Source organism: Colletotrichum destructivum, chromosome 4, assembly GCF_034447905.1.
Source record: "Colletotrichum destructivum chromosome 4, complete sequence".
In the NCBI taxonomy this organism is placed as follows: domain Eukaryota; kingdom Fungi; phylum Ascomycota; class Sordariomycetes; order Glomerellales; family Glomerellaceae; genus Colletotrichum; species Colletotrichum destructivum.
In genome coordinates this window covers 5116674-5136914 of record NC_085899.1, presented here as the reverse complement: position 1 = coordinate 5136914, position 20241 = coordinate 5116674, and the positions used below count along the sequence as shown (strand labels likewise).

The 20241-nt window shown below is 55.3% G+C and overlaps 4 protein-coding genes across 4 annotated transcripts; 1 reads left to right on the top strand and 3 right to left on the bottom strand.

Annotated features, from left to right (window-relative positions):
* Nucleotides 1–82: 82 nt before the first annotated feature.
* Nucleotides 83–1906, top strand: CDEST_07496 (Putative small ribosomal subunit protein uS2; the record flags this gene model as incomplete). Its single annotated transcript, XM_062923655.1, has 3 exons — nt 83–420; nt 525–973; nt 1067–1906. The coding sequence occupies 3 exons, from the start codon at nt 83–85 to the stop codon at nt 1330–1332; spliced, it is 1053 nt and encodes a 350-aa protein (XP_062779706.1). The 3' UTR covers nt 1333–1906.
* Nucleotides 1907–2515: 609 nt separating this feature from the next.
* On the bottom strand, nt 2516–10230 carry CDEST_07495 (Putative ras-like guanine nucleotide exchange factor). Its single transcript, XM_062923654.1, has 3 exons — nt 9506–10230; nt 8577–9078; nt 2516–8442 (listed from the first exon to the last, which is right to left on the bottom strand). The coding sequence occupies exons 2-3, from the start codon at nt 9014–9016 to the stop codon at nt 3420–3422; spliced, it is 5463 nt and encodes a 1820-aa protein (XP_062779705.1). The 5' UTR covers nt 9017–9078; nt 9506–10230; the 3' UTR covers nt 2516–3419.
* Nucleotides 10231–14857: 4627 nt separating this feature from the next.
* On the bottom strand, nt 14858–15812 carry CDEST_07494 (uncharacterized protein). The gene is made up of 2 exons (XM_062923653.1): nt 15396–15812; nt 14858–15316 (listed from the first exon to the last, which is right to left on the bottom strand). The coding sequence occupies exon 2, from the start codon at nt 15303–15305 to the stop codon at nt 14889–14891; it is 417 nt and encodes a 138-aa protein (XP_062779704.1). The 5' UTR covers nt 15306–15316; nt 15396–15812; the 3' UTR covers nt 14858–14888.
* Nucleotides 15813–18241: 2429 nt separating this feature from the next.
* On the bottom strand, nt 18242–19984 carry CDEST_07493 (uncharacterized protein; the record flags this gene model as incomplete). The annotated part of the gene is made up of 5 exons (XM_062923652.1): nt 18242–18477; nt 18566–18578; nt 18738–18852; nt 19224–19335; nt 19738–19984. 5 exons carry the CDS (start codon nt 19982–19984, stop codon nt 18242–18244), a joined length of 723 nt encoding a protein of 240 aa, XP_062779703.1.
* Nucleotides 19985–20241: the final 257 nt, after the last annotated feature.

The window sequence follows — 20241 nt, the reverse complement described above, 5'->3', positions numbered from 1 at the left end:
CGCAGGTATCACGTGAAGAATGGACGAGGGAGCTCTGAAAACGGTACGTACCGACTCTGCCCCGCTAAAAGGCCTTAGCGCGATGAGGGCAAGCAATCGCACAGTCGCACCTGGCCGCACCGAGCAATTTTGTCAAATTTTTGTCGCGATCTCGAAACCTCACGATTTCGCAGTCTTCCCTTTCTTCCCCTCCGCACCACCACCGTCCGACACCGTCTCCCCGTGGAAGAAAAGACCGAAATCGCCCAAGATGGCTCCCGCTAACCTGCCCTCGATCTTCAATGCCACTTCCCAGGACATTGAGATGCTGCTCGCAGCTCAAGCCCACCTGGGAAGCAAGAACCTCCAGGTTCACATGGAGCCCTACCTGTGGAAGACCCGTGCCGACGGTGTCAACGTGATCAACGTTGGCAAGACCTGGTAAGAGACGACCGCGTGCGCGCGAGCTGCCCCAGCAACTCATTGAGCGCGAGAGAGAGGCGAAACCGGCGCGCAAGTTGGCTGACCTTTTTTGCGCGCTTCAGGGAGAAGATTGTCCTGGCCGCCCGCATCATCGCCGCCGTCGACAACCCTGCCGACATTTGCGTCATCTCTGCCCGTCCCTACGGCCAGCGCGCTGTCCTCAAGTTCGCCGCCCACACCGGCGCCGTCGCCATTGCCGGTCGCTTCACCCCCGGTTCCTTCACCAACTACATCACCCGCTCGTTCAAGGAGCCCCGCCTGATTATCGTCACCGACCCCCGTACCGATGCCCAGGCCATCAAGGAGGCTTCCTACGTCAACATCCCCGTCATCGCCCTTTGCGACACCGACTCTCCCACCGAGTACGTCGACGTTGCCATCCCCACCAATAACAAGGGTCGTCACTCCATCGGTCTCGTCTGGTGGATGCTCGCCCGTGAGGTCCTCCGCCTCCGCGGCACCATCTACAACCGCGAGACCCCCTGGGACACCATGGTCGACCTGTACTTCTGTATGTTTGCCCCCGATCCTCGAGGTGTAGGATGAGTGAAGGAAGTGAACAATAAGAGGGATCCACGAGACTAACCAGCATGTGCGCGAACAGACCGCGACCCCGAGGCCGAGGCCGAGGAGAAGGTCGAGGAGGAGAAGCTCCCTGGCGTCGAGGAGGAGGGTGTTGCCGCCATCGAGTCCGGCTTCCCCGCCACCGGTGACTGGGACGCCCAGGCTCCCGGCTTCACTGGTGCCCAGACCGGCACCAACTGGGACGGTGCTGGTGACGAGTGGGCCGCCGCTGGCGCCGCTCCCACTGGTGACTGGGCCGCTGCCGGCGAGGCTGCCGCTGCTGCCCCCAAGGAGTCTACGTGGTAGATTTCCCAAAATTCATCAGGTGTCGGCATGAACGAAGGATATCCCCCCCCTCCACACGAACGCTCAATCACAAGGTCATCGGTCATCGAAACACGATGAATCTTTTTCCACAAAAACGGCGGAACAGCATCGCGAAAAGGTCATGGAATGGTAGATTATGATCGTCGCTGGTAGCAAAAATCTTCGGGCAAAAACGGGTTCAACTTGGCGTGCACTTATGAGGGAAAGATACTCGAACCAAAAGAAAGTGTGTGAAATAGTCGGCAGAACCACCACATTTCGCGGATTGTTGTGCATGTCTTTTGGGGAGAGGGAATGCCCTGTGTGGCCAAGAGGGGTGGACTTGATCGTTATCCCGCCTGGGTTCTTGTCCCGTTGACGAAGGCTTTCCAGTCGAAGAAGAAAAAAACTTATCAAATGCTTGGGGACTTGGGGCAAGGGTTCCAAGACTTGCTCTGCAATACCAAAACCCATCGTTGGTCCTTCAACTTCTCTCCCCTTTTGTCAACTACAGTGAGTCCAAGCACAAGCGAGTCGACATTTGGAGCCTGCTTCCCAGTCCAACCGTGCCGCCATCGAGTCAACCAACAAGAATCATATGTCTGTTCTCGTCATGCCTAAATCGGAAGCCTTACGTTGGTTAGCTAATCTTCTCTTATTGTTGTTGGTTATGTCACTTGCTACCAAGTGCATTTGTCACCCTGCCCCTATCGTCGAGCTGCGACTTGCCCCCAAAGAGCTTAGGAAGGCTGTCATGATACGCCGGAGGGATGATTGTTGTCTTGCACCGGTGGTGCTCCATGTCATACATAGGGCTACCCACCTTGACCTCCATTCTCTTCAGTGATGATGGTCTTACTTGGCAGGAGCTGCATGTTCCGACTAGAATACGACGCGGCCGGGGCCCCTCTCTCCTACACTCACAACAACATAGCGGTAGACGTCAGGTATCCCCCGTCTGGAGAAAACAACTACCTGCCTTCGGCCATGCCACCTTGGCCGTACGTAGTTCTGCATTGCAATCTTTGACCCCCCACCTAAACTCATCCTTTTGTTACCTGACATCGCCTTCCTTCTCCTCCCCCTTCGTAGCGCTCGAGTCATCATTGAGCCGATTACTTTCGCATTTGAAAGAGCACTGCGATTCCATCTCGCCATAGTCACCCGATTTTCCCTGTTTCCCACGCCTGAACAATGCTTAAAGGTGGGGTGCTCGACATGGGGCTATGTTCAGTCGTCATACGCATCAAACTCCAGAACCTGCCCCAACCCCACAGTCGTCGACTTGCATCAGTACCCAAAAGTCCCGTCGGCATCCAGATGAGAAGCGTGATTACCGTCTCATCAGAAGGTAGACCGCTTTTTGAGAAAATCTTGCTCTCTTGTCGTGCAGGAAAGTCTCCGAAACATGTCTCATCACCCAGCTTGCATATCAGATACGGACCGAAAAAGTTGGGTAATCTTTTGGTATTTGGCTGATTTACTCGCCTAGTTGAGTTGACTAGAGGCTCTAGCATGCAAAAGGGGTATTGAACGTCGCTGAAGAAGCCGTAAGAGCCCAGAAGCTCAGTATTTCCATATCCCTTCCAAAAAAATCCCAATGTTTCCCTCAACTCCCTATTCTTGCCGTTGTGGTCGCTCGCTCGCTCAAATGACGCTAAGTAAGGGGTATAGACCACCGCTTTCTATATGCATACATGGCCGACAGCGACCAGATGTCCTCTTCTAACCGTATCCGCCTCTCCTCCGGTTCTCGAGCCTGAATGCTCGAGTGATATCATGTGGGTATTATCAATACAGGGTATATGGTCACCGCCTTGAAGACGCCGCTTCAAGGCCACGGGGGGGTGTGAACGATGATCGCTGAAAAGAGACCTCGGTATTGAATGCATAGGTCGGAATAAATGCTTGTGCAGGATGGAAGGGTAGGAAACGGGAGCCGAAGTCGTCGTTCGTGAGAGGCACAAGGGTAAAACGCGTAAAAAAGTGTGAGGTTCCTACAAGACGGATCGAGATTACCGTCGAGATTGGTGCCCCTTTGTAGTCAGGATATGATGTCATGTGCCCGAGAATGAAGTCGTGCTGGCTTATTCAAGACGATGGGAGTGTTTACGTATCTCCTCGTCGCTGAGAGCGCTCATCCATAGGCAGCGCTCGGTAATGCCCTCCACGGGCTGAAATTGGTACAACGTGCTAGCCTCGAGCAGCCTCAGCAGCGTCTTGACAATGGTAGCGGCGTATCTACACCTCTCAAAATTGACGAGCGGTGCGGTCGTCGGCGAGCTGGCAATCTCGGAGGGACGCTGGGCGTTGAAGAGCAGGTCGTGTGTATAGATGCCCACGAACGGGATGCAACCCGTGTCGGAGCCACTCTCCATCTCCGCGCGCAAGTTGTAAAAGTTGCGCGTAGGTGAAATGAGAGCCTCGAGACCCCGCAGAGTCTGCATGTCGTGGGGCGGCACCATGGCCCAGGTGTTTGAAAGTCGAGATATCTCAATGGAAGTCAAGGCGATGGTGATCTGGCTCATGGTCGCAAAGTTGCGGTATCGACGGCAGTGAGCGGCGATGTGAATGAACTTGATGATGCACCGCGCCCGTTCCTCGATGTTCTGTGTGAGGACGATCTCGCTGCATGTCCACTTCACCATGATGTTGAAGCGCGCAATAACGACTTCAACACCATGGGCGTCTGTGTTGCGTAGGAAGTCTACCCATGAACGAGAGTCGTTGTTGGTCGCGTTTTTCCAGCCCATGTCGATAAGCTCCTTCCAGTCGATCTCGTTGAGAGCGTCCTTCTCGATCAGCGTGAATTGCTGCGCCAAGATCTCAGAATCGAAGGCGAGGGTGAACGGCAGGTGGACTGAAAATCTCAGCGACGACTCGCGTTCGGGCTCCAAGTACCTGGGCTGGCCGCGCAGGGCTTCCTTGGTGCCCGTGGGGTCAGATGGCGACCTCGCTTGGTCCCTGGCTACCGGGACCGTATCAGGGGTCGGCGGGAGAGGCTTTTGCTGGTACACCTGGTCCTCATGGAGTTCTGGAACCAGGGCGGCTTCAGGCGACATTTGAAGGGCCTGGAACAGCGTCATTGGTGGCGAAGGAGGACCGTCTGACATGCCAATGGTCGACTCTCTCAATGGTCGACGATCGAACTCGAGGATAGACACACTGCGGTGTGCATTGCGATTGGGCAGGGGCTGTGTCTGGTTCATGGCAAACTCTTCCGGCTCAACCATCTCTGTTGAGAGTTCAGAGGAAAGGTCCGAGTGCAAATCGTCTTCGTCGCTGTCATCGTCCAAGAACGATTGTTCGCTCGGCGGCGCCTTTGGGTTGATTCTTTCCATGCTTTCGGTTCTTTGAACGAACTCGAAAGATGAATCGCGTGAGGATCCTTCGTACATTGGTCGTGGAGTCTCTGCCGAGGATATGTCATCCTCAGGTCCCTGGAGTACGGACATATCCGTCCATTCGCCAACAGATGCTTTACTACGGCCGTCGTCCGTCAAGCCGCGTTCCAAGAGAGGAATAGAGCAGTAGGATCCCGCAGATTTGTCTGACAAGAAGCTCGTTGCAGTGTGTGACCTCCGGGGGGGGTTGAGAAAGCTGGAATGGGTCTCGAACCCCTCACCCTGCTGGTCCAATGCAGCATCGCCGGGAAGGACGTGTAACCGACGATTCTCTCTCTTGCCTGATCTGTGAACTTCAGGCTCAATACCGGGCTTATTGGAGGCGTCTGCGTCGTGAATCGGAGCATTGGAGGGCTCCATGGACAGTTTGAAAGTCTTCTTTTCGTATTTGCCTTCCAGTTTGAGCAGGGCCGATTCTACGCCACCATCATCGTCGTCGTCGGGGATTTGTGCAAGCTTCTGCGCCTCTGCTTCGAAGGACGGGCGCATGATCGGCTTGGACGAGTGGGTGCTGAAGAATGAAACCTGTCGTTTTGACGACGGCTCTGCCATGGCACCGAGGGAGAAGTTGTCTGCCTCATCGCGGTGCGAAAACTCGCTCGAGACAACGTCTACAAACGCGCTGGTGTCGTGGTTGGGGCTTTGCAGAGAAGAGCTTCGCATTGACTCCGAATAGGTTGTGAGGGAGCCCGCAGATCGCGACTTACGCAGTGGCAGGGCATCCAGGCCACCTATGTTATTCACTGCCCGAAGAGCACCACCTGGTCTCCGCCTCAAGACACGAAGAGGTTGAGGGAGGGTATCGTTCTCGTTCTCGTCGGCTACAGAGCCCTCCGTGTAAGTGGTTGCGTCAAAACTCTTGACCGTCGAGCGAGGGTCGAATGCGCTTCCAAACGAGGCTGTGCGTCGACGAATAATGGCCGAATCGAGAGATCGATTCGTTCTGCTCGATTTCTGCCGAAGGTGTTTCCTCACTGATCTGGTGAAGGTCGGCCTGCTGGAAGTTCCTTCGACCAACTCCGAGAAAGGGCGACCGCTATCCATTGACGGACGTACGCTGCCGCCATTACCCAGGGTTGTCAAGTCGGGTATAAAAGGAGGCAAAGGATCTGCCGATATGGATTGTCTGACGACGTGCTGGTTGAGAAGATAAGACGACCGTCTAGGAGTACCCACGGCTTGCCCCGGAGGGGTATTTGGCGGCGTTGGATCCGCACCAGTGGGCAGGAATGCATCGGCAAATGCTTCGAAAGACTCGCTAGCTGGCAACGCCCCATGCATCGTTGGCAGGGAGAACGGGATCGTGTCGTCCACAATGACGATTGACTTGCTACCCGTCGTAATCGCCATGTCACTGACGGGTCGGAGGATATCATCCTCGGGGATGCTCCCAAAAGAGGAGACCAGATGGGTTGCTGAGTAGTCAAGACCTTCCCTTGATACTGCGTTGCGCAAAGCGCCAGCGACAGGGCCCATAAACCCCCTTCGTTCGGTTTCGATGGCTGCGTCTGCGGCTGCGTCTTCTCGTACTGCCTTCTTGAAATCCTCGACAATTTCCGCGCCCAGAAGGTCTATCCGCACAGGGGGACGGATTCCATTGTGCTGTGGTCTAGCTTGAGGAACAACCGCGGTCCCGGGTAACCGGTTTGTCGTCGCTCCACGAGGTCCGATGGGGGATATGTTGATGAAGTTGGCTTGTGTTGGGGAGACTCCTTGCCCTCTTGTGCTGAGGGCTCGTCGAACACTGCCAATCAGCTTCTTCATGCCTTGCCCAGACATTGCCGAGGCGCTTCGCTGTTGTCCCGGCACCTGAAATATCGTCGTATGTCGCTGGAAATCACCTGCGAGGCTGGGGGACATGATCTCAACATACGGCTGACCGGGTGGCATCAGGTTTCCTCGAACGAGACTGCCGGCGAAGGGCAGCGACATGAGAAAATCCGTGTCTTGGAAGCCCGATCGGTCAGCGGCATGCTCCTTTTCTCTGAGGGAGTCCGTCAAGCTTCCGTTTCTCTTGTGTCCGTGGCCCGCCCGTACGCGCTTCCCAACCAACGCCCTCGGTGTCGTGGCAATAAGCCCTGTGCCGGGATGGGTCGAGCTTGCGGGTACTACAGGATGAGCACCCAGTGTGTAGTTGCTGCCATGCTGGTGCCCTCTCGAGGTCTTACCAGGGAATGAGCAGGAGATGATGTCCATACTGGCAATGCTCGTAGGCGAAGCCGCCTGTCGTCTGTCGATTTCTTGGACGTGGCGGTTCTCTGGCGTGGCGGGCCGAACCCCCATGGCCTGAGAATCCTCAAAGTGTCCAGCGCGGGATACATCGTCGCGAAAGCTCGTCTGTTCTTGGTCCTCTAAAATTGGCGCAAAGAGGCCATCCAGCCGCGGAGCAGCGTCTTCCTTCTCCCAGAACGATGGATCCAGGCTGGCGTTTCGGTGGCCAGCAATACCGCCTGGTGCGATGGGCACACCCGGTCCGAGGGTTGGCTCGAATTCGGGGCCATCCCAGAACTGGGCACAGACTCGTCGCCAACACTTCTTCAGCTCGGCTAGAATCTTCAATTGAACCTTTCGACCTTGAGGTTCAGTCGCCATCTCATCAAACATGTCGTTCAAGAGGTTGCAAAAGGAAACGCGCAGGCCGTACTCGACAACAAAGTCGTCCATGAAGTAGTTGAGAATCCAATGACGCATAGCGACGAAGGTGCGCACCCGGACAACCATGCCGATTTCATCGTTTCGGCCCAATGCCCATCGTAACCGCGCCATCAGCAACTTCAGGAGATCGCCTGCCTCCAGGAAGGTCCGGTACGTGAGGAAAAAATCGGAAATGAGCTCGTAGTCGAGGAAGCTGGGAGAGGTAAACTCGGCGACGAGTCGTGGCGGTGTCGCCGCCGTCACGGCGCCTGTAGAGGGAGAGTACCGCACTATCGTTTTGTCGTCGCATGTTGGCTTGAATGTGAGGGCATCGAACATGGTGGGTTCGATGACCAGATGGGTCGACATATAAGTGGAGCGAACGGCGGGCAGCCGGGGCGTCGTCATGGGAGGTGGACTGAGAGGGTCGGCGAACCTCGAGGGTTCCAGGGGTGGCAGGCGTATTTGAGGGATCGAGATGGGACTAGGCTTCCTGGATGCTGTTGACTCGGGCATCCTTGGAGCGAGGTCGCCCGTCGGAGATTTGTGCAGAACAGAGACGTTGCTGGAAGAAGGAAACTCGTCCGTCGGGGCATAACTCGAGCCTCTGAAGAATGGAGTGCCTCTAGCGGTGAAGCGCGGGTTGCCCAATTTCCAATTTGGAATTTCGATGTCTAACATTGGAATTTGAGGCGCATCGAGATCCTCGGTGGTTTTTGCTCGTTTTTCGTCGCCGGGCTTAGAGATGACGATCTTGAAACCCTCAGCCTCAGAATTGCGACTCGTGGCGCCGTCGTGAACCGTTGAATCGGAGTGGGCGCGTCGGTGTTGAGAAGGCCGCGGGGCGTGAGCGGAAAAGTAACGGCTGCTACTCGACGTTAAAGGGCTGGTGACCGTTGCAGGCGTTGCAGGAGTGGGCGGCGTGTCGGTCCACTGGCTCAGATGAAGATCGCTTGCGCCCTTTTGCTTTTGCTTCTCCGTCAGGGCATCAAGACCGGCCGTCCCTGGTGGCGTTATGGGAAAGACAAAATTGGGCTGAGGGTATCTCTGGTTGGCGGGGCGGACAGTCGGTCTGTTTGTTGTCAGCACGTTTTCGGCAGAGAGACATGAGATTACAGCGCGGTCTCATCATTCCTGCCCATGTGGGCAGGAGCCAAGTCAACCAACGGTCACCGCATGCGATCAAACAGAGAGGGAGGAGCCCACCTCAAGTATATGCGGCCATTGTTCCCCACGTTGGCAACGGTGAATTGTCTTCCTTCACGTCCAGCAGAACCTCCATCGGGGGCAATCTCGAACTTATCGTCGGCGGAGCTGTCGGCCCTCATGCGTCGCGTAGAGACCTGATTTCTCTCCTCGGATGTCCTTTTCGTCGCGGGGACCAACGGTTTCGTCGAGGACGCCGGCAGGCGCATCTTGGCAGACCATTTCCCCCCAGACGTTGCTCCGACTCCAGCGGTGGCACTCTGGCTCTGGCCTTCCCTGTCGCCGTCTCCAGTTCCAGACTTTGGCGACCCTCCGAGTCTCGAGCTGCGGGTGGCTATGCCTCTCGGGCTTAATGGGCTGCGCGGAGGCTGTTCGCGTTGAGGAGGGCGCACGCCGAAGCCGGGGCCGACTTGCGGGGACCGGGGTTCGGTGGCCTCCATGGCCGGTGTTGGGCGCGTCTTCGTCTACAACTGCAGGCAGCGGGTGATACTCGCTGCGTTAACTGGTCGCAAAGGCATTCGGTCAGCTTTCTCGTGGCACGCAGCAGTGTGTATGTTGTCAGACGAGATTACGTGGGGACGGCGACTATGAGGGGAGAGATGAGGCTCGGTGTGTGAAGTAGGCTGGAAGGGTAGCAGCTAGTTGGTCTTGACAAGAGGGGCGGGTGACAGAAGCAGCGCGTTTGTTTGTCTCAAGGCCCTAGGCTCGGAGGCTGGAATATGTCGGCCTTGGGAGGCTCGTGGGAAGAAAGTAGGGTTTGTGGTGGTGGTGGTATACAAGAACTTCATCCGGCCCCTCGTGGGTCCGTGGGATCCAGAGACCAGAGATCAGAGACCAACGAGCAGTTCAAGTGCAGGTCCAGGTCCTGGTCCAGGTCTGACGCTCGGAGCAAAAAGATGAGATCAGGGTGCATGGTTTGTGGAACGTACGTTTTGACGCCATAAAGAAGCAACGGCGGGAGCGACGGTGGCAGTGTTTTGCAACGAGGCACCTCACAGGTTTCGCTCGGTAGAGACAGTGACAGAGGCCGAGTCGAAATCAACGGAAACAGGAGTCAGAGTCAGTTAGAGACGCATAGGCAGATACAAGCGTCCAACGGGCATAGTCCCAGAGAATACCGAGACCTTAAACCCCCCAAAAAGTCGAGAGCGGGAGGCAGGAATGCGCTTCGACGCCCGGACAGGAGCAAGACAAGGCTTGGGCGAGGAAGGAGGTCGGGATTCGGGGGGGATGGCGCTCGTTCGTAAGCGGCGGGCGTCTTCTTTTTTGTTTTTGTTTTGTTTTTTTGTTGTTCTCTTCCTTTTTCCGATATTCGTCTTTGGGGTGCGGACCGTCTCAAGCGAGATCGAGGTCAGGATCGAGTTCCAGGTCGAGGTAGTTGAAGGAAAAGGAAAACAGGATGGTCCGAATGGTGGAGAAGGAGAGGGAAGGAGAGAAAGGAACGATGTGTGTGAGATTGTGAGGGTGAGAGTGTGAGAAAGTGTGTATGCGTGTATGTGTGCGCGTGCGTATGAGTCGAAAGCAGACAACAGAAAAGCAAGCAATCAGGCAAGCAAATGGACTGGAAGGTGAGTGAGGGACGACGACGGTACGGTCCAGTTACGAACGGAAAGACCAGGCCAGACCAGACCAGAATGGCAAGGATGGATGGAGGTGGTTCAAGGTTGAATGGGAGAGAGCCTGCGAGGAACAAGACCGGGAAATGGGCAGTCAAAGTTGGTGGCCCGTGAGACGGGAGTTGATGGATTGCAGGGGCAGGTACCTAAGTATCTACCTAAATAGATAGGTAGGTACTCTACTTTGTGCGTTGTACCCTTCTACTTAGGCACGTACCTATTGCTGGCGCCCACTCGTCTCCGCCTCTGTGACTTTCTGTCAGGTGGGAGATCAGGGACAGGGGACGATGCAGAGAAAGAAAGAGAGAGGGAAGGGGCAGAGCAGCAGAGCAGAACAGGGAAGAGCAGGAAAGAAGGGCATTGGAGGAGGATTGGAGAGGCTGGCTTGAAGAGGGAGGGGAGGGTCGGGGGAGGATGGAATGGTTGGTCAATTGGAGACACGGCACGGAGCCATGCCCTTCATCGTCATCAATCCATCCATGATGATCCATTTAACGCAACAGACCTCTCAGTCTCTTGTTGTGGCCGAAGCAACGACATTGACAGAGACGGCACCAACAACACGGCAGACAGAACGGAGCATGACAACGAACAGATGCCGACGGAGGAGGGTCTCACCACAAGCTGCCGGCCTCATGGAACGACTGGCCAGAGACGGGATCTGGGGGCATGAGGTGGACCTTGGCATCATCTCTCATGTCCGTCCGTGGGCATGGGCGGGATGAAGGGAAATGGCAATGGGCACGGCACGATACCGAACGCTGGCCGCCCTGTCCAGTGTGTCTAGAAACAACACACCCCCTGGAAGATGCAGGCCGCAGGTGCGCGTGGTTGCTTGGATGGCCCAGTGCGCTAATCTCCACCAGCAACTTCACGTGTGAGTAAGCTACACTACTTGGGTACCTGGAGTATCTATCCAGCATGCTGTAGAGAGGTACAAACATATGCTTGGATGAATGAGTAAGTACCTGTCAGGTCGCTGGACCTGTTCGTACCTATGGGTCAACAGTCTGGTCGGTTGGCGAACTCGAGATATGTTCCCTGTCGAGTCGATGTTTTCGACCGTGTTCCTTGCGCCGTCGTCCCGACTTTGTGGTTGGCTCAAACAGCCATAGCAATGGATGTCGGCCTCACCTCACCAGGCAGCTAAGTCTCTAGGCAGGCACCTTAATCCAACACGAACGCTTCTGTTACCGAAGTCTAAGAAATCCACAAGACTGATGGTAGTGAAGGTTACTGCCAATTGACAAAGACATTGGGAGTTACAGTACGTACGAATCTCCGTATGTACCCGACCTCGACAGAAAAGAGCAACAGGGCCAACGGCGAGGGGAGCTACGAAAGTCCACACGGTTTTTCAAGAGTTTTTCCCGCTAGCAACGAACCGCGCGCACGGTTAGAGCCCCGTAGCCCCGGTCCATTGCTGGCAAGGGGGCGTAAGGATCCACCGCCAAAGAAAGCAATTCGGTACGTACCGAAATATTCATATGTACAGAGTAGGTACTTCCCTTTCTCTTTCGCGAGGAAGGCACAGAGTTGGTGGTCAGTGTAGTGTCCAAAGTGCAACTAACTAACTGCTCCTTCCCAGGCAGGTTACGACATCTGCATCTGCCTCTGCATCAGCATCGGTGTGTCTCTGTCTCTCCCTCTTCATGCCCCGAAATGCGCGCTTGTTGTCTTTTCGTCGGTTTAACCTTGATTGCAACAACCTTCCTCTTTCCTGCTTTAATACGCGGACCGGTTTGGCTGGTGCGCCGGATCCGAAGAGAAAGGAAGACACTCATTGGACGGGCACGGCACACGGGAACCCGATCAACCTGGGACATTGAGACCATCCCGATCATCCAACATCCATTGGCACGGGTAGTGACTGCGACTGCGACTGCCTCCCGTCTGTCCGTCCTGTCTTCTGTCTGCGAACAAAACATCAATTCGTACGGATACAGTGTTCCGTACAGATACGGCATCTCGGGCTCCCTCATGCACATCTCGGCCGCGTCCACTGTAACATGATGAGCCGGAAAAGAAACGAAACGACACAGCACCCGCAGCGGATCGTTGCCTTTCCTTCCCCCAGCTTGGGCCAGCGTTGACGCAGGGAGCGGTCCCCCTCGACACGCGAATCCAAGCTCGCAGCGCCTGACCACGAGATGATGTTTGACGTGCTGTCTGCCGAGTCCATGACCATCTCCATCGCCGTCGTCATCGCTTGGTCATGGCAGCCCATAGTAGCATACCATCTGTGCTTGCTCTCTCTCTCTCTAATCGTTCTATCAAATGCAGACATGGAGAGACGCCATGGCCAACAGTCCCACGCATCGGAATCCTTCTCCCCGGCCCATGTCATCATTTCCTGCACCCAAGTTCCAACCTCCTGGATACTGCCACCCGGCCCGGAAGCGAGACGAGGCGACATCACAAGCGAGACGACGACACAGAGCCCCCTAGCCCTGCTTCCACCAGACCACCACTCGCCCGGCTCCCGCCATCCCGGATTTCAATCGCTGCCGAAGCTGGGTTGATGAATGATTTTCATCTCGACTCATGCTCGGTGTGCCGAGCCCGGGGACCAGCTCATTATCATCTGTGGAACTGGCCATTTCCATTTCCATTGCCTGTCCCTGCCCTGGGCCGTCAAACTGACGTTCTGGGGTCGATCGGGAGTCACTGAAATTGAAACGGCGCACCCGAGCCATCAAGGACCTCGTTGCCAGCGATCGCCAGATGCAGAGCAAATTGACTCATCACGCGTCCGAGTCCCAATCAATTCACAACACAGCACGGCACAGCTACTCCAGAGTTGCCATGTATACAACTCCCAACGTCCGTGTGTCTTGACTCGTCGGTTCGTTTCTCCGGCCTGGATTTCACCGTCAGTCCCAGAACTATTCTGTTAGATCGTACCGACAGATTCTCCGTGCCGTCTCCGTCCCACACACGCCGCCTCTGTCGTCTTTCCGCAAAGAGGATAGGGGTTGCACGGCATCGAGGGCAATAGGGCGGGCTGCAAAGCACCCACCCTATCACGATGTGCATGAGACTTGTCACATACCGTTCGTCTGCATCTGCATCGCCCTCTGCACGTCGCGGCCTGTCGTCAATCCACCCCGCCCAATCACTGTCACACCTGGCCCCTGGGCGAACCGACTGCCCGCACTAATTTTTGCAATTGGTAGCATCTCTGTCCAAGAGGGGCCACCCCGTGGTAGGCGAACTGTCTGTTGCTGTCGGTCGCCTGTGACGGCACAGTAACAACGTGCATAAACAAGCTGGCTGTGGCCAACAGAGTGATGCCTTCCAAAAGTACGGTGTATAAGTATTTTTTCTTCGTGTCCATGCATCGTAAATAAAGCCTACTAGCACCTGTACTTTGTGCGCCATCTATCGAAGAGGAAAGACGAAAGGCAAAGGGGAGATCGGCGAATTCCCCCTCCCGTTCGTCTTCCGTGCCACGGAGCGGCGATCGCTCGACCACCTCCGCAATGTAAGACACTTAGCAAAACACTCGACCAAATCGCACAAAGCATGATGGTGTCAATGGAACCTTTCTCGTGTCGTCTCTACCTTGTAAGCAACCCCGAAGAGGATGGCTGTTTGGCAACAAAGGAAGCCCCCGTTGAGGTACCCGCGCCACTCCCCTATCCTCGTGGCATCCGTCATCAGGGACTTACACAGTAGGGAGGGGAGGAGACATGTGGCCGAAAGAAGGGACAAAATACCCCGCACAATAACGGGGGGGTCGCTTAGCGAACCTTTTACCTGGTTCTAGTTTTCCGGTCAATGATAAGCGCAGTCTGGTTGACCAGTTGACGCACTCGTGCAGTACAGCAACCCAAGCATCCAGGACCATGTACAGAGTACTGTGTGTACGATTATTCCAACCGCATCTTGGACCTTGCCGAATGGGCATGACGAAGGTCTCGAGTTACCTACGGAGTGATGACCTGGTCGTCAGAGTTACTACAGAGCATTACATATACGGTAATGATCTGGCGACGCCAACCATGAATCTCCCGGGACCCAAACAACGCGCTGCGCTAGACTAAAGAGCTGCAAAGAGTCATCGAAGACAGCCATAGGCAGCACCTTGGAGACTTGCAAGTTGCTAGAGTACCGAGCAACGTGTCGCGTCGTGTCGTGTCTGGTCGGACCTATTGAGGCGGCTGAGGGAACTCTCACATCAACGAGCAACTCGATTCTGTCGACTGTCAAGGACACGACGCGGCGCACACTCCCGCCGGGAGGGGTTCCTTAAATATCACGTTGTTAAATGACCAACGACCAGGATCGGAAATTGTTACAGGGGCCAACGGTGACAGCCACCGGCAGCCACACCAACGTCTCTCATTCAGGTAGCACTGGGCACTGGCTGGAGTATGTGGGTCTCTTCTTTCTCTCTCTTACTCTTTCTCCCCCACCAACCCCTGTATCATTCTTCCTCTTCCATCTGTCTTCCATCTCTCAACCCATCGAGGTCCACGCTCGCGTCGCTCGCGTCGCACCCGCGGCGACCGGAGCGGAGCGCTCTCGAGAACCGCAGTACAGAGTACAAACAGGGACGACCTAAATGGGATGACCGGTGAGACATTCAAATGCAGTCTGCAGAAGGGGGTACAGGTACACACCAAGACGCTAGCCGCTAGAAGCAGTGTGGTTTAAGTTGATAGTTGGGCAAACGCGACTCGGACATCTATCATCATCCACCAGCTTGTACAACGTTGGACCTTTCTTCAACTCGGTTTCGGAATCGCTGCAGCCCATGACATATCACTATCTTTGTATTCGAACCACACACCGCCCAGTCAGTCCCCAAGCTTGTCGCCTCCGGCAGGTCTTGTTTTAGCACCGTCCACCAGATGTTTCGTGGCTTAATCGAATGGTGCAAACTGAAGGGAGCTAGCCCCACCGCTTGTGGCACCAAGACCTGCCCGTATGCCCTACGGACCGCAACAACAAAGGGCAACATAAGGGCCTCTTCTCTGTCCCGATGTAGATTCGAAGAGAACCCTGAGATGGAGAAAAGTAGATACACAATCCCCTCGGACGAATTCATGCCTTGGAAGATCTTGGCCGTTGGCGCAAGTCCCGCCTTGATGGCAGAATCGCTGCTCATGGAACACCCGGCTGTCAAGGCTGTCAGAGGCACCGTTCCCAACGACGGAGAGAAGGGACAAGCAAACAATGGCGGGACGGGTATACGTACTTTGTACAAAACCGAAGCCATCAAGGCGGTGCGAGTAGACGGCAACCGGTCAGCTGATCGCGCCTCCATGCCGGGCATGTTACGCCTGTATCCGCACATTTTTCTCTCTCCCACAGTCCACAATCACTGGGACAGAGGCGGCTCGCACTAGTGACTCGTGTGGGAAGAGTTTTGCGTTGCTGATCTCGGTGCCCAACGCCCAACTATGGGAACGAACGAGGCAAAGTCGTCTAATGCATCTTCTTATGGCATGCGGGCCCAGAGCGTTGGGACCTGCAGTCTAAAGGATCCTGTCGGGGGTTCACTGTGGCTCCCTAACCAGTGGTCCGGAAGCCTTCCAGTGCGATCATCACGAGTCAAGCATCGTTCGGCAGTCGTCCTCGCTCAGCCGAACCGGGTCAGACCGTTAGCTTGCGTTACAGCCCATGTCGGCAGTGTCATTGAATGACAACCAGACAGTGGACGGCGGCGAAGATGGAGGGAGGGAACGAAGGGGGGAAAGATAGCCTCAAGAATAACCTTGGTGATCTCTCAATCCCCTCGCCCGAGTGGTGTCTTGGCTGTCACATCTCATCTGGCCGCGGCATCCGGCATGCAGATCCGGTCTTCCACAGTCTCCTTCGCCCTCGACTCCTCGAGTGCTGTTGCTGGGCCTCAGGCACAGCACCATCGCACAATACCCCTCAGGCTGCGGATTTCTTGCCTTACTCTTTGCCCTCTTCTCCTGCGCCGAGTCGTTCACTACGAAATACACGTCCAGAAGTCGAGAGTTGCCGTGCAAGGGCAAGCCCTGCAGGCATGGCACACCCACGTTCTCGGCCAGTACCTAGGTGTCTCTGAGCACGAACGAACCCACTCGAGGGTCTCGGCATTGACCAATGAGTCTGATCCGAGGGGGCCTGACACCTTCATGTTGCCGCATGTCCACCGAATGTTGTTAGCATCACCGTTATACTATCGATATCGAAGACGTTTTACTAGAAGCCCCTTCAATCATACATAAGGAACATATTGGCCGCCCCCAGATCCATGAAAGGTCGACCAAGGACCTGCTTGATGTCGGCACGTCGCAAACGAGTGTCACCCCATTGCGATCCCCTGGCACGTGTGTCGTCCGATAAAGAGCACATGATCCGGTTCTGAGAATTGCTTACGACAACACGCGCGTGTAGGTAGTGAGGGGGGCACTGGCCAGCTGTCAAATCCCCCTCGTAACTTCCTCCGATGTGTTGAGAGTCGGCCATCCCGGCATCTTGGGTCTTCCCTGGTCCTGCGTACGAAGCAGTGGGCGGCTCTCACCAACTTTCTGCAATAACACTGCCAGAAACCTTTATTCTCTCATTGGAGCCACAAACGCGGCAAGACAGCTCTTGCTCGGACTCCACTGGGGCATGCTAAAAAACCCGCACGCACCATCACACAGGCAGCGCGTTGTGGTGTCGACGCGCTGCTGCCAACGCATAACAAACACCGACTTTGCGGCTCTGTAGGTGGTCCTCGCCTTATCAAGAGCATCTAGGCTAGATAAAATTAGGTTGTTCCTCTACTGGCGCCTCTCGGTCAGTCTCCGAACATACAAGAGGTCCCATTACTCTCTCCCCATACAAACAACGCTACGCAACTTCTTCTAGTCTGCGGCAATGTATCACGACTGGTATCTCACGGAGTGGGTGCAGTACATGAACGCAGCACCCGCCACCTTTGTGTCACCTGTGAACTGGGGCGGGGGGTTCATGAAGTGACAAGCTGTCATGAGGTAACCACACGTGTATCGGACGGTATGGCCTCGTCTGCTGCGTTGTTTTCCATCACCTCGTCAAACCGCTGTTGCTGAACACCCATTAGCGAGATTTTATCAAAGTGTATTGTTCCCCTTGGGGCCAGCCTCGCCAACCAGACCATCATTGAAACGACCGCTTTTTGCCATGATGATGGACATGTGAATGATGGCACACAACTTCCCGGCCGTGGGTTGCAGCGGATGGCGCTTCAAGACCGCCAAGAGGAGGCAGGCTTTGGTGAGGCCTGGGCTACCACGCGAGTCCAGGCAGGGGGAAGGATCCGTCAATCTGCCGCCGTGGGATATTTGCCATGTCCAGCCTTGCTTCTCCTGCCCCCCAAAAAAGGAGACCCCGCCGCGAAACTCTATGCAAGAAAACCAGTCAGGTGAAGGTGCTCAAGTTGCTATATTCGGCAGATCGCTTTGCCAAGGTCAATGGCGACAGAGTCTATTCGAGACTCGGGCTCCGTACCCCATGGTTCCTTTTCCGAATTGTCGCCATTAGCGACCTGAATGGAAAGCATTAAGCAGCGCAGGGCACAAGCGTAGCAGTGTTGTATTTATCCACCTTCTATCCACCCAGATGCCGCTTTGACAGGCGGCCTGCAGCCCGCCTGTCTCAACGGCCTGCTCATTTTAGCGATTACCGGCATCCCATATGCAAGCCAGATATTGCAGGCTTCTTCGTTAGGGCAAGACAGCTCCACCAGAGAGAACTCGACTTCGCCCGCGGTACCTGCTGGTTTTCTTGGTAGGTGGTTCTTTTGAAGAAGAAAAAGAATTAGGGGGGGAATAGAGTCAAGAAAGAGGTGATGTGCGTCAGCAGGACTGAGGTCAAGTCCATTGCGAAGAGTTTAGGCACGCGTTGCGGGAAACGGTGCGGCGACGCGGTTTCCTCGGCCTCACCGCTCTTGTTCCCGGGAGGTTACAACTTACAAGCGACCAATGCCACATCGGATGAACCATTGCGGGCCATCATCCTGCGGTCCATTCCCCCTCCCCCCCTCTTTATCACGTAAGGCCACGGCGGGTCGCGAAGAGGCTCCCCGATCGAGAAGGCGATAAATCACCAAGGCGGAGTCGCCCGGTAGTACAGCGCGCAAAACGGGGACATGATCTGCGGTGGTTGTGCGGTAGGGCGAGACGGGCTGGCTGGCTGGCTGGCTTGCCGTTGTGGTTGGTCTTTCCTCTGCTTAAATGCCGAAGTGTTGACGGGAGCCCCCGAACGGCCCTCGGCCTGGGGCGGCGGCGGAGGATTTCTGTCAGCTGACTGACTTGGTATCCCGATGGCTGGTCTCGAACCTAGAGAGGGAAGGGGTAGTCAAAAGTGAGGCGTGCTGGATGATGTGAGTTGCCGGGGCGGTGAACTTGGCATCCTCTATCACGTCACATCCGAGGTTCGCCTATACTTGGATGTTAGCTGAATGTGGCCGGCTAGATCCCCTCATCGGAAGTAGGGAACCGAGTGACGAGCGGTTGGCCCGTGGTTCCCTCTGAGTTTCTGAAGCTGCTGGGATGGTGAGAGCTGTCCGTGGTATGGTCTCTGTGCCTGTGAAACTCACTTCCTCACAGGCCACTTGCAAACGGCCTACAACCCCGTTGATCCTATAGATGGCCATGGTCTCGGGAGTGTCCGCCTCGGACCGTTGACGCTGCCAGGTGTGAACATCACTTCCCCTGGTCAACGGCAGCGGACGAGGGTTATAGTTATGAGCGGCGCCTGTCTGGAGTGTCCTAACCGGCCGTTGCCCCATGAACTCCGGTAGCAAACTACGCCGAATATCGGTGCGAGACTCCAGGGTACAGGAAACAACTTTCAATGCCACTGGTCAGTTTGACTCACGTTATACATAGTTCTAGAGAGTATACTCGCCATCCGTGCGGCAACTATACCAGCACCCAGTCACGACGTCTTTAGCCCGTCGCGTTTGATCACCAACAGTGGTTGAGGTGTATGGAATCCGAGCTATAAGAACTGTTCATAAAACCGCCAGGCAACGTTGCTACCCTAGGATGAAGCAGCAACTTGGGCAGAGTCTCCAAGCTACCGCCTCAACAGCTCGTTGACGACAACGACAAAGCAGTTGACGACATCCACTCCGCCATTATCGAAGCTCAAGCCTTGGTCGAAACCTTGGTCTTCTATCTCGAGCCTCTGTTCTAAGCACGGTGCGCGACATCGATGGTTGAGATTACGTGCAAGACTGGACCCTAATCGACGTGAATCTAGACCGAGTGGGATAGGTGGGTGATCTCGATATTATGGCTTGTCGTCAGCCTCTCAAACCTATGATATCGACAGCGGAGAACTAAGAGGCACTTTCGGTCTGAACATTCGTCTCTCTGTATTCATTGTACATGATCAACACTCCATCCGAGTCCACCAAGCATATTCAGCACACCTCTACCGCTCTCGTACCAGCCATTAAGTATTCAAATCCCGAAGGCGTTGAAAGTTATAGTCCCTCGGCTCTCGTGCTTGTTGTAGCGGGAACACGACAGGTTGGCGGGGCATCAAATCCATCTGGTACCCAACAAATGTCCACACCCTGACAGGCGAACGCGACCACATCATGTTCTCTTCTTGGGGCATTGTTTCGAAGGATGTCGACCTGTTTGGAATGACGGAGCGGTATGCTATGGGGTAGTCAGCCTCGAGTACGGCGACGCTGATTCCGGACGCTTGTGGCTCACCTGCTGTCCTGCTCCGTCGTCTGGACTGACAGCATCGCCAAAGCATCAAAAGTGCTGGTGGAAGCCCTACAACGAGCGATACGATGGCAATGATGGCCTCGAGTGTGACCTCCATTATGAAAGGGTTCGAATATGGTGATGGGTTGTATCTTCTGGTGACCAGCATGAGCTTGACGAGTCGTGGTGAAAGAACGATGAGAGTTTGTGTGTGATTATGGCTATATGAGTACGGTATATATGTTGCTCTAATGTCTTCTCAATACTGCCTCGTGGTCCGGGAAGAACTGTAGTTGGGTTACCTGCCTACCCATGGTTTTCAGACTGAGGAACCAGCGAATAGGAACATCCTGCCTACCCATGGTTTTCAGACTG